Consider the following 14,675-nt stretch of genomic DNA (forward strand, 5'->3'; position numbering starts at 1 on the left):
ATAAAAGAAACAAACAAACATCTCACGATGTTGTATAAGTACACGGGGTTAATATGACGGAGTTATAAAATAACCTGTTTAATATCCAACTGATGAAAAACATCAAATTTCATACTTTACACTTATATTTATATAGTGGGTCCCGGGTTCCATTCCCAGCTCTGCCTATTTTTTTCCAAGGCTGAGAAAAAAATGCAATTTCTGAACTGCAAACTTATTTGGCGCGCGATCTGAGCTGGTCCTTTTCTGGTGGCTGTGTCTGTCACAGGCACACTCCCTCTGGAATCCAAACCAGGTTCACGCCCATTACAAATCCTTTAAAGTTAATCAATGCGAAACGCACGTCGAAATGCCACGCGAAAACGGGTGCACATAAATCCATAAACAACTGGATTTATAAAATGGTTGAATCGTGGCGCTTTTACAAGCATGATGACAAAGCACGTCAACAGAGTGTTGCTATTGAAAGGTGGAGCCAACACAACACATAAATTGAGTATCCACAGGAGAGTGAAGATTGTGGTTGTCAGCAGCAAGGTTTTAGTCATACGGCTAAGGGTTTTTGCTGGAAACCACGAAGCTGTTTTGCGGGGATGTTGTTGGTCGGTCCGCCGCGCTGCATGCTGTGGCTGTTTCGGAGAAGTTGAAGGCATGTCCAAAGGCGATGAGTCGTCAACACTTTGGAGTGAATTCTTCTGGCTTTGTGGCTTCAAAACGGGTGCAATCTGATCTGCAGGCACAAGGTCCATTTTGTCGGTATTATCTTGGACTTCCGCGATTAATACTCTGCGTTGTCGGTTACGAACATGAAGGACCATCTTACTGTTGAGGGTGATAATCAAAATGAGAGTCGCGATCAGGGTTCCGGAACTTACGGTGAATATCACTATCAGCCAATCCTCTTTGATATCGCATGGCAGCCGAGAATCCGTGGGGTAGCGGATTTGGTGATGGATTCTTGAACCAATTCCTGCGAGAACCCCGGCTATCAGACTCAGAAACACATCTGCTACGATAAGGATGATGGTAGATCGAACCCTCATTCCGGAACGGCAAACTACACAATACCTGTTGACGGCAATTAACCCGTGCATTAACGTCGTGTAAAACTCGATCGCCAAATCCACGCTGCGTCCAGATTTGCACAGCACTTGTAAAGAAATAGCAACAGATTCGTTTTTGTGCTGAATATCATTGTACAAATAGTTCCTTACTTGTATTGGTGAGATGGTTACGGAGTAGAGTAGGTCACCAAAACCTAGCGCGATGATAAGGATGTCCGCCGGAGTCTTATCAGCTAAACAGACTATAAATATAATTAGTACTACAACATTAGCGAATAAACCTAGTATACCCGTAAGACTTTCGATAGCGGCATAAACGAATGGATACTGTTGAGGGAAAGCCATTTGTGCACAAGAAGTGTCCAATTGCAGTTAACAAATCAGTTCAAGTCAATTCCTGGAGAAATCACTTCGAGTATATTGCCAGACGTTGATGTTTCTGGCCAACGATCATATTATTGTTTTCGCTTTTGATCAATTTGCCGGTTCAAACGTAACTATATAATTATGTGCGGTAAGTTTTGACACATTTCAAAAGTACCTCCAACAAAAAACTTCCGTGCAAGGAGAAATAACATTAAGAAGCTACGTAAGTCGTCTTAAGCCACTTGTGAGTATTGAGATGGGAATATTCTAAGGATAATCCTCGGGCTTATCAAAGAAAACAATATTGTTGTCAATTATCAGAAGAAGTGCACTGACTTTTTAGGAGTTTTGCCGAGTAGCATCCAAAGACAAACAATAATACACATTAAAGTACGGTTCGTTCCTTTCCTCTAAATGGAATGGCTATGGATTGAAAAAGCTATCATGAGTCTTTTTGAATTTTATTCTTTGTTAGTCATCTTTCTTTATTTTCCTATTCTCCGACAAAATAAATATCAGCAAATATTATTCATTTGTTGTTAATTGCATGAAAGTTGTCCCATGATTGTTGTTACCATGGTTACAAACAATTTGTTTAAATTTGGGGTGATTAATGCGCCAAGATGCAGCCATTGAATTCTGTTCTCGCCCAGACTTGAGCTGAATTTATACTCGATCGCCGAGCGATTGCGATTAAACACTTTTGAAAAGCGATGGGCAATCGCCGAATTTTGCGATGCATCGCCCGTCGCTTTTGCATTTATTCTTATCACGGCGATAGCGATTGCAGACGACAATTAAAATATTCTAAATGCCACAAAATACATTTTTAAAACATCAGTTGCTGTCAATAATTATTGCTTTGAATTAATTAATCACCAAAAATTAATAATCGAGAAAGGTAAATTAATTAGCAAAATAATAGATCCAGATGGTTGTATATGATTGGTTGACGCATTCACGTGTCAAGCGATATCGCAGGGAAGTTGAGATTTCTTTAACTTGCAAAAGCGACGTCGTTTTTGCCTCGGCGATTTGAATCGATTGATCGGCTTGACGCTCTAGAATGTAAGTAAACATTGAGCATGCGTGAAAATCGCTTTTCTGCAAAAGCGATTGAGTATAAATTCAGCTTTATACACTTTGAGCGACTCGAGATGAGACATGCTCCCTGGAGGAATATCTTTGATGAGGTTCCCGTCTAAAATACTGGAAAACAATGAATAATCGTTGTTGTGTTATTGTCTGTCCGAGCACTGCAATAAGTTAAGTTGTTAGGTTACATCACATCCATTGAAAACATGCTTGTCTCATCTGAAAGGAAGTAGTCTCGCCTGAAAGGAAACACAAAAATGTGTTTAAAACATGTTAAATGCATCTTGGTTTTAATATTAATAACATTTTGATATGTTAGCATGTTTAGCATTAAATTGTCAACAATGTTGTCTAAATGTTAAACGTTTTATACCCTATATAAAATCTGATTCTTGAAAGTTTTCTGTAAAGCGTTTTGTATTTGCTCAGGGGCCCCAAACTCACTGTGAGGAAGGCATGTGCACTCAAGTGGTCAAGATTTGGTTTATGGATAAGATCGATAGTGTCTTTGAATGCATTAAAATTTAGAGGGGACGAATATATTTTGTTGTGATTTTCATATGCCATTTGCGCGCGAAGCGAGCGAAAAAGTTTATATTTCGGACTAATTTATCCCCAAATGAAGGTGATTTGCAAAACGCGCAAAATTGTGCAATTTTACCTTATTATGTAAAAAGGGAGATGTACAGGGCAATTTGGGGGGCCCTCAAAATGGGCTCGGGCGGATCTGGCCCAATGTTAAATTCGGCCCTTGCTAGGTACTTATGGTTGAGCGGCGAGTGCCCCAACCACCACACCAAGCCATCCTCCCATTTCATCTTCAGGGCAATTTTTTCGTTCTGTATATAGCCCATTTATGCTATGAGCATTAGTTTAATGTACCATCTTCTACCATAATTGCTATCAAGATTTCAGTTGCAGATAATTTATTCCAATTAAGATTATCAGTGAAACTGAGAAACCATTTTAATCGCAAGTATAGATCCAGGTATGTAGAATAATGAGGTATGTGCATATCTGCAAAGAGCCATATCCTGGAGCCATATACTGCACAATTAGTTTTCCGACGACGGATGGAGGTATATGTGTAGTCAACCCAGGGTTGCAGGTGTGTTTGTAATTTGACCCCTGTGAGGCATGTTCCAGAGCGATGGGTCTTCAACATCTGGGAGTGAATTCTTTTGGCTTTGTGGCTTCAAAACGGGGGAAATCCGATATGCAGAAACATTGTCCGCTGTTGTTGGTATTAGCTTGGACCTCCGCGATTACCATGATTACTACTCTGCGTTTTACGGTTACGAACATGAAGGACCATCTTACTGTTGAGGGTGATGATCAAAGTGAGGGTCAAGATCAAGGTTAATATCACGAACCGCCAATCTTCGTTGACATCGCATGGCTGCCGAGTCCACGTGGGGTGATGGATGCTTGTGCCAAACCCTGCGAGAACATCCGCTATCAGACTCAGAGGCACAGCTGCTACAATAATAATGATGGTATATCGGACGCTCATTACGGAACGGCAAACTACGCAGAACGCAACTAATCCGTGTTTGAGCTGAATATAATCCTCGTACAAAAAGTTACCTATTGCTATTGGCGTAGTGGTTATGGAATAGAGCAGGTCACCGAAACCTAACGCAATGGTCAGGATGTCCGCCGTCGTCTTTCCAGCTACACCGACTATAAACGTAACTAGCACCACACCATTTGCGAATAAACTTAGTATGCCGAAAATACAATCAAGACGTAAGATGAATAGCGATATACAGACAGTTTATACGCCACTAATTCAATGACTCAATAATACACATTATATCGGTGAATTCTGATAAAACCGGAGACTCTCCGGTTTTAATATAATATATTTAATTTAATATATTTACTGCAATTAAAGCACTTCAGGCTTAGTCTTTTACATGGTGTTTAATACACCATTGGGCATTGCAATCATGCAAAAAGTAGACATTCAACCAATTTTGAGAGCATCACTGTGGCGCAAATCACACATTATGGCTTTAAATCAGCGGAAGAGTCAGTGCAAGGCCTGGCGCACGCGTACTACGTAACGGCGCAGCATTGTGAAAAAATATACTGAACCAAGGTAAATTAATGACAATCAACTAATGAACTGTCTAGAATTTCTGTAAGAATGATCTAACATCAACTACCCAGCAAACATAAAACGTTTTCGACATCATTCGCAAAAGGTTATAAAAGGTTGCCAGAAAAGGTTTTCAAACATTTAAAAATGTCGGGTTATATAAAGGATATATTAAGAGTATAAAATGTTTTCATAACCTTAAAAAACATTTTTTGATAATCTACTGCTCAGCAAACAAAAATGTTTTACAGAAAACGTTTAAATATCGGGTTATATAAATGGTATAAAAACGTTTTAATAACATTCCAAAAACATTCTTGAAAACTTGGTACAAAATTTTCTAAACAGAATGTTATTTTGGGGTTGAAAAAATATTTTGTGAAAAATGTTTGTCCAAAATATTTTCAATAACGTTTTAAAAACGTTTTCATGACCTTTATATAACCCGACATTTAAATGTTATTAAAAGGTTTTGAAAAAACATTTTAAGAACATTTCTGTGTTTGCTGGGTTCAAATATTTCAACACAATATTTGGCAAAAATGTTTGCAACAATAGTTTACAATAACATTTTTTGAAAACATTTCAAAATATTGTTGTAGTGACCCATTCCATATCAACTCAGGGATGTGCACCGCAGCACCTCTTCAATTTTTTCTTTTTCTGTGTGGTGGTAGATATTGATGAGAAAGTACAATCCCGAAAATTTGAGCTCATACTCCATTTCGTTTTCCCGTGGCATCAATTTGAAATTTAGGGGGATCAGCGTAAAAAATGTGTCGCAACGCGAAAGACGACGTTTGGAGGTCCATAAATGTATAAAGGGAACTCTTTACAACTTTAAAAAGTATGTATCCTGGGGTATTTATTTGTGTAGAATTCAAATCTGGCATCAGGAAACTTGTAACGCATTTACTTTAAAAGATATAGGGCCCTCAAAATGCAACTTTGTCCATCCAGGACCAACTTTGTGGAGTCAGAACTCCAAAAGTAAAAATAATTTTATTATCCATTTTTTTGCCAGCCAGAGCCCTTTGGTAGGACATTACTCTTATCCAATATTGAGCCTATTCGAATAATTTTAGCTGAGATATTATCCATGCAAAACCCCAATTGTACATTTTTTGTACATTTTGACCCCCCTGAAAACCAATGTCAGACATTTTGCCCCACCATCAACTTTAGGTATGTTGAAGATATGTCCTTGGACATCATTTCTGAGAGATATTGGCTTTGGGACTCGATAAGCTTCAACACATCACTTAGGTTTTACTCCATAGAGTTGTACACATTTTGATTTCGCATGTTGACCTATGTACTCATTTATGGATCTCATGTCCAAGACATATACCTGAAGTTGAATGTCGTCTCGCGTTGCAATTTTTATGCTGACCCCCAAAGTTGGTCCCCTATTCTAAAATTTCAAATTGATGCCACGGAAACGAAATGGAGTATGAAGATCTCAAATTTTCGGGATTGTACTTTCTCATCAATATCTACCACCACACAGAAAAAGAAAAAAATTGAAGAGGTGCTGCGGTGCACATCCCTGGAGTTGACATGGAATGGGTCTAGTGTGTTTTTCATACAAAACGTTTTAAAACGTTATCATGACCTTTATATAACCCGACATTTTAATGTTATTAAAACGTTTACCCAGCGGGTACCCAGCAAATATCGGGTTATAAAAAGATCACGGATACGTTTTTAGAACGTTATCGTGAAATATTTTCGGCAAACATGTTTACAAAATATTTTTTCAACAGTTCAATAACATTCTGTTAGAATGTTTTGCATCACGTTTTCAAAAATGTTTTATGGATGTTATTAAAACGTTTTTATACCCTTTATAACCCGACATATAAACCTTTTCTGCAAAACGTTTTGTGTTAGCTGGGTATCTACTATACTAATAGCTAACTACTTCATTCAATATCTATCTATTTGCACACCACTTATCTACTGCTGATAGCTCACCATTTCATCGGATATCTACTACCGATAGCTCACTACGTCATCCAATATCTACTGCTATCCCAGCAAACACAAAATGTTTTCGACATCATTCGCAAAAGGTTAGAAAAGGTTGCCAGAAAACGTTTAAATGTCGGGTTATATAAAGCGTATAAAACGTTTTCATAACATTCAAAAATATTTACTGCAAACATTCTAACATATCGTTATTTAAGTGGTTTTTGTGGTAATTTTTATTCCAGAACTAACATTTGTGTGCAAATTGAAGGCGCTATTTACATATACTTTAAATTCAAATTAGCCAAATAATATGAGTTATTCCTTACACTTCATGATAAAAAGTTTTTCGAAAATGTCCTTGCCATTTGTTAGTCTTTTCTACCCCTTGTATTAAAAGATGCAAACAAAAATTTTGATAAATAGCGCCATCATTGTTCAACTTTTCTTTAAAATGACTCAGTTTTACATGCCATCAAATAACCGTGAGGCGAGAAATGTCCAAAAAAAATTCACAAAAGCGCGCGTCAGTCAAGCAATACGCAAGTTCGCGGAGGTGGTGCGCCAAGCTGTTTGTACGTTATTCTAAAGTATGCACAAAAAGTAACGCAGCTGTTATAAATATTCCTATAGCTTCAGAACTAATAATTGTTTCCACAATATTTCTACATAGAAAGGAGGAGGATTTATTTACGCGCATTTTGATACCCCATTTGTCAAATGTCGTTCAATGGTTATTACGCAAGCATTGTGGCACGTAAAACCCTCCATTTATCTCCAAATAGCTGCAACTTTTAAATTCGGGTACTTGTCTTTTAAAAACGCTGATGTGTTGTTAATATTGATCAAAATTGGACAACTGGGGTATCAAAATAAACAAAAATAAATGATCCTTCCTTCTATGTTGAAATATTGTGAACATAATCATTAGTTCTGACTTTATAGGCGTATTTATAACAGCTGCGTTACTTTTAGTGCTGTCTTTTTATCAATCCACGATGTTACTGATGAGTCCCGCCGATTACGAACTGATCAGAGTATAATTCACTAGCTATCTAATGCTGATACTGCTAGTCTGCTACTGCTGCTGGCTCACTACATCATTATCTATATCGCGTCACTATTATTTCTCACTAGTTCATCAACTGTCTGTTGCTTTTTATGTGATTTAATGGTAATAATTCATTCATCTCTTAATATTTTTATACAGAACCAAGTTGAGATGTTGCCATGGTTACCAAAAATGTACCTCACACCTACACAAATCCATCTACACATAGTCGACAAAATCTACAGAGATAGCTGGCGCCTAGTGACGTGTATACGAAGTCCAGATCCAAAGCCCAGCTCCAAAGTCGCCACAAATTCCAAGACTTAAATTCTTTTAAAAAAAAGAACTACTGAAACAGACTTGCATGCACTTTTTATCGTGCAGGTTAATTATTGTCTTCAAAAACTAAACTTTCTGTTGAATGTGTTTTGCCCAAAGAAGAATGCAGTAAACAGGAAGGCATTTATCTGTGCTACGCACTATTCTTCATCCTTTAGCTTTTTAGGATTTTTTACAAATGAAGCTGTATAACAAAATATTAATATCGGAGATGTATACATGGTCATTTGCGGATATGATGGCAATAATCACGCTGTCATATCAATTCTCGTTAGTCTTCTCTACCAGTATTACTGACGTTGTTGCAAGCCATGTTGATCACAAGAGCGCCACCATCCAATGGACTCTGAATCACGACAATATCGCCCTCAGTAGCAATGACACGTTGAGAACCCGAATTCAAATCCAGAATCGATTTGGGATAACGATGCAGAATGTTCTGTTTGATTTTAACAAGACATTTGGCGTGATCGATCAGTTTTACAGCGGTCGCGTGTATCGAGTTTGCGTTGCTGTTGTTTCTATTGGTCTTCCTCCCCGTCATCAAAGTAACATTGATGAAACTGTAGGAAAGGAACGATGCATAACGGTGACGACAGTTTTGAAAATTTGGAACTCATACTCAAAAGCCGCTCTTGCTATGGCAATTATCATCTTTCTGGTTTTAGTGATAATTCAAGTATTTGATAAAGTATTTCCTCGAGAGGTACCAACCTATCAGCAGGAGAGTATTGAAGATGTTGAAGTTGCCGTTCAACGGCGAAAGAAAAAGGATGATGATGAGAGAAATCGTATCAATCGTCAGAGTTTTGATTTTGATGGTATTGATGTCGACGATACGAGAAGTTCAATGGCAGATCTAGAATGGATAAAAGGAGTGTAATCAAACAGTGGATGCGCCAGGTGTGTTGGGGTGGGCATTCTTACCCCCCCCCCCCATGTTATCATAACAAAAGGATCGCTGAAAATATTTTCAGAACCCACACACATCCCTTATTTTTCACCCTTTACCCACTGATTTATCAAAAATACATCAGACAAGCCAAAATTCATTCTGAATACGAGGAATGTCCTTCTGATATCAAAGAAATTCGAGATATGCCCAATACACATTTTATGACAAATTATTAAAACTTGACGTTTTTAACTTTTAACAGACCTCGATCGAGTCAGGTTGCTTGATTTGAATTACATGATTTTTTTCAAAAAAATCGTTGATTTAAATCAACCTTTTCATTTTTCATTTTCATTTGTAATAAATATAAGTCAACTTTTGGATACAATTTTTAAAATACATTTATGATATCATTTTATCTACTAGTGCTAAAAATTCGACTTCAAGGTGCAGAATTCAACAGCTTTTTTCCCGTGATTGAATTTTTCACATGTTTTGATTTAGTGTAGATTGCGCATGTATTTCTTTTAGGGTTGCCACAAACAATTTGGGTGACATGGTATCTCCCTGACGACTTCCCCTTCTGATAAAAATTGATTCACTGAAGTGTTAGTGTAGCTGTGGCATTGGTATATATTTCCTGGATGGTCTTAATGTAAATTGTGTTTATACCTTGGTTTTTGAGTGCATGGATGACTGCATTTGTTTCCACCGACTCAGAAGTTTTTTCATAATCCACAAAAGCAAGGTATAAGGGCAGCTGGTATTCCCTAGATGTTTCAACAAGTTGATTCACTGCACTGTCGATTGTGGAGAAATTGCTCCTGAATCCAGCTCAGTGTTCTGTAGGTTGATTTTCATCCAGTTGAGTGGTCAGTCTGTTTGTGATCACTTTGTTGAAGAGTTTATGTGTGCGCGAGAGAAGGCTAATTGGCCAGTAGTTTTTAAGATCTTTTGTGTCGCCTTTTTTGTGACATTAGCATTCTTCCAATTTGATGGTATAGTGTTGGTTCTTAGACATTTTGTAAAGAGTTTTGCCAATGCTTGGATGACTGTGTCTCCTCCACACTTTAGCATTTCTGCCATGATATCATCTGGCCCTGGGGATTTTCCGTTATTCATTGACTTCAAAGCTACTTCCACCTCATCTGCTCCCACATCAAGGATATCTTCCTCTTCATGTTCTGGATCTAAATTTACATCAGCTACTGGGGTTTTACTGTCACAATTATAAGTCTTCCGCTCTTTTGATTATTCTATCTCTGTCATTGATGATGGTGTCATCTTCTTCCTCCATTTGGGCTCTTCCATGTCCACTTGCGACTTTCTTTCTTTTTGAAGAAAGTATTTCCTATTTTTTTTTATTTATTTGCCTCTGCAAAATCTATTAAAAGATCCCCTCGTTCATTTCTCTTCTTGTATCCGAGGTTGCCAACTGATGTTTCTTTTGCATCTTCTTTTTTCCCAACTTGAGCGTTAAAGTCTCCCATAACGATTTTAAAGTGTGTTTTTTCCTCTTCCATGAGTTTGTATACTTCCTCATAATCCTCTATCACTTCTTCCTCATCATGATTGGTTGTTGGTGCATACACCTGAATTATCTGAAGTCTGTACATTTCTGAAAGTTGGATGATAATCTGAGCTATTCTATCCCCAGAATTGTCCTTGATGTTCTTGTTCACCAAGAAGCCCACTCCACTGTTAATGTCATTATCACTGCGTTTATAATAGAACATTGACCCACTTCGTAGTTCCACTAGTTTTTCGCCTCTCCTCTTAAATTCACATAGTCCAACTATGTCCCAATTGATATATCCGAGTCGTTCTCAAGATCAATACGTTTGATCTGATTAAATTTTTTTTAATCCGTTTTTTTTTAATCAAACAAATCAGCAACCCTGCTCGAAGTAAACTTTATAAATCTAGTGATTTGGAAAAACTTGCAACTGTAAAGTGAAACTTGACTGTCCCCTCCAAGGCAATTGCTTAGCTTCCAGTATAATTTACCAGGCGACGGTAACTCGACTTGACAATTCACATCATGAAACATATATTGGACTAACCGCTAACTCGTTCAAAACACGCTTTAATTGCCATAAGAGTGACTTTAATAACAGTGACAAAAGGCATTCAACAACATTAAGCGAGTACATTTGGAAATTAAAGGATAAGAAAATACCTTATTCAACTGAATGGAAAAAATAATCAGTCGGGCTAAGGCCTATTCAACTACCAACAAACTATGCAGACTTTGTCTAGAGGAAAAATACTTCATCATATTTAAGCCTCATCTCTCTTCACTGAACAAAAGGAATGAGCTAATAAACACTTGTAGACACAGGAAGAAGCATCTCTTGATCAACTACAACTGATCAATATATTAAGTATTGACTGTCTTCATGAACTTGAATTGCTTATATTATGTTATGTAACCATTTTTGACTGTAAATGTATGCCAATTAAACTGTCTAAAGATCTAGCACTAGCTCCGCGCGTTTTACGCTCGGTGATCGCGCTTCGCGCTCGCCGTCGCCACTTCGCGGTTTGAGCATTCCGCGCTAGAAATAGAAATCAGTTTCCAGTGATAAGCATATTCTGACGCGTGTAGGTCGGCTTCGGCTGGCTTGCATGAAACAATATTGTAAATAATGCTTTAATAAATCACCAAGTCTATTTTAAATGTATTCCAGCTCCCTTCTTGGTTGCGCACTTTACTGTGGATGATTTACCTTACTTGGATTTATTTAAATCTAGTGATATGTAGGCCTACTGGTCTTAACCCAGAAATTATGGAAACTTTATGGAAAATGTTCGTTTTTTGGCCCCAAATCCCCCAAAACCGGTTTTTTGGCCCAAATTTTTCGTTCAACGTAACAAAAAAACTCTTGGGCCAATTTTTTTTAAATAAATTTCTGAAAACTAGATAAAAATATCTCGGAGCCGTGTTTTTATTTTATTTTGTTGAATCTTGACCAACTTTGAGAAATTTGCACCAAAAATAGTCAAAAAAATGCCTAATTTTCAAAAAAATCATAAAAAAAACTGAGTGATTTTTGCCCAAATTTCAAATGTTTTGGTGAAAAAAAACTTTGCAAAGGTGGGTGACTGGCCTTTAATGCGTCCTTATTTTTGGGCTTTTTAGTGGAAGCCCACAATTGTTTAAAAACCAAATAAATGTTGAGAATTATTTTTTAAGGGAAAAGTAAATCAACCTAATATAATAGCATTTCCCCCTTACAATAATAATATCAATATTTTTATTGTTTTAAAAAGTCGTCCACACACCCAGCGTACTTCTAATTAATGATAATATTAAATATCAATATCTTGTTTCATGTTTTTCATACAATTTCAATATTAAATAAATATATATTTTCAGTCACATAGAATCCCCATTGCTGTATTTCAACAAACAATACTCATCAAACCTTTTGACCTTCATAATTTACCTTAAAATAAGTTTATTTGCCTTCTTCTACCCAGAGGTTGATTCAATGTAATCCCAGCATGCAGTATGTTATTATGTGCAATGCAATAAAGGAGCCATTTCAACACCATTTCACATTCAAATTTATGTACAAAATAAGAACCAGTAGTTTTGATGGAATATTCATCGAGACTTTTATGTTTTTAATTGATAATTGCGTACAAGTAATGTTTGTGGATACATTGCTACCAAGTCCAAGCAAATCAAAAAGTCGTGTGTTTTTAAAACAATTTTAGATATTTTAAATGCTTGGGAAAAGAAGGTGGAACCAGCAAAGTTTTCTTGCACATGCATGCATGCAGACGCATAGCTTATCTTGTTGCATAACAACCTTGACCATGCACAGCAGGAGCCCAGTGTGATATTTTCTGAAAATAACCATGTGTTTCTCAAACATGCTGTCAGTGGCTGCAATGTATTCTGGGCTTACATTTAAACAACCTCTGTCTTCTACCATTGTAATTATTCCTGTTTACGTGTTGCAGACGACGCTCGAGTGATTCTATTTTCATTTTGACCTCGTTGGCGGGAGCTTGTTCAATGCGAAAGACGGCAAAATTCAAAAGCTGCTACATGTAATTTTTACCAAAGCTGTCATGATGTGTAATTTTAATCCACCAAGGCGAACGCTTTACCTTACACTATTAAAGAATACAGTCTTTAAAAAGTATTGTTAAAAATTCTTAAATATTCTTAAACGAATACTAGTATTTATAATACAACACCCTACGTTTGTTTCAGACAGTGGCGCCACCCAGTGGCGGATCTAGAGCAGTCAGATGGGGAGGGCCAAATTTGAGAGAGTAACGCTCAGTAACGCTCAGCTCAGCTCACAGAAAATATGAAGAGCTTTGTTGCAAAACCCCTTACATCCACTTGAGCAATTTTGAGAAAACATCAAAAAATCATCAAGCAGTTTTTGGCGGGATGCTTGGATAGGATGAGCATCCTACCACAAACTGCTTTTATTGAAAACCTCCTTATATATGAACGTGGTTTTTTTTTTATGATTTTTTGACATGTGTTCCCAAAATTGCTCAAGTGGATGTAAGGGAGTGTTCATTAATACTTTGGTAGGGGGGCTGGTCTTTGTCACATTTTTGCTCGAAAACTTTTTGACCCCCCCCCCCCCCTCGATGGACCGCTAAACTTTTTGACCCCCTCTTTTGACAGACAAAACTTTTTGACCACCCCCCCATTATCGTATAACAAACATTATACTTAATAGTGTTTTTTCCAGTGGTGTGGTATCTGGGTCACATGTCATTGAGGGAGGCAAATGTTTGAAACATTCTGGGTGGGACAATTGCGCATGAAATACAAGCACAAGGAAATTTTCATTTAGATTTGTCCCAAATCAGGGTGTTTATCTGATCGACAGGGATAAATGAAATAGATGATTTATTTGGAGGTTCATAGGCACATCAGCATAATTTGGATCCGTGGCTATTATGATAGTACAAAATAATGCGCGCGAACCGCGCAAACAATTTGGCCATATTGAAGTTTGAATGGTCAAATATTGTTAAAATTGGAACTAATTTGTGCAAAAATCTAAAATGGTCAAATATGAGATTAATTTGGTCACGCAAATGTAGACGGGTATCAGTTTTGGCCCCAAAATACAAAGACCGTGGCATCTGGGCCTGTGCCCATTCTGCCTTATGGTAAATCTACCCATGGGCCTATGTGTACAAAATAATTTTTGCAATGAGAAATAGTAAACTGAAGTGTGCAGTTTACGTGCAAAGAAATCCAATTTATTTGCAATATTTTCTTGAATTAGTTGTATTTTGATCAGATTGGTACATAATCATGTTTGTAGCCTAACAAAATTCTATGATAAAAAAGTGCCAGTATTTCTTAGACCAACCCAGATGTTGCTGATCATCTTTAATGTTATATTAATTAATAGATATGTGTACACTAAGTGCCATCATTTTTTCAAACAAATGCACCGCTGAAAACCAAAATTTGCCCATGTTGAAAGTGATATAGAGGGTCTCAATGCGCGCGAAGCGCGCACAAATTTTGGGTTTTAAAGCGGAAAACTTTTTTTGGCCCCCTTTCCTACCACCTAAAACTTTTTGGTCCCCCCTTTTTCAGGTCCAAAACTTTTTGGCCCCCCCTCCCTTTTACCAGCCCCCCTCCTTTTACCAGCCCCCCCACCAATGACCAAAGTATTTCTGAACACTCCTAAGGGGTTTTGCAACAAAGCTCTTCATAATTATAATAACATTTGTTAGGAAAAAAATATAATTTTCCCAATAATTGTTGTGCATTAATAAATTTTATAATCAGCT

At 37.2% G+C, this 14,675-nt stretch overlaps 1 protein-coding gene across 1 annotated transcript; it reads right to left on the reverse strand.

Annotated features, from left to right (window-relative positions):
- Nucleotides 1-10,246: 10,246 nt before the first annotated feature.
- LOC140157818 (craniofacial development protein 2-like) lies at nt 10,247-10,621 on the reverse strand. The gene has a single exon (XM_072181065.1). It carries the CDS (start codon nt 10,619-10,621, stop codon nt 10,247-10,249), a length of 375 nt encoding a protein of 124 aa, XP_072037166.1.
- Between the last annotated feature and the right edge of the window lie 4,054 nt (nt 10,622-14,675).

This window comes from Amphiura filiformis, chromosome 7, assembly GCF_039555335.1.
Source record: "Amphiura filiformis chromosome 7, Afil_fr2py, whole genome shotgun sequence".
NCBI lineage: Eukaryota > Metazoa > Echinodermata > Ophiuroidea > Amphilepidida > Amphiuridae > Amphiura > Amphiura filiformis.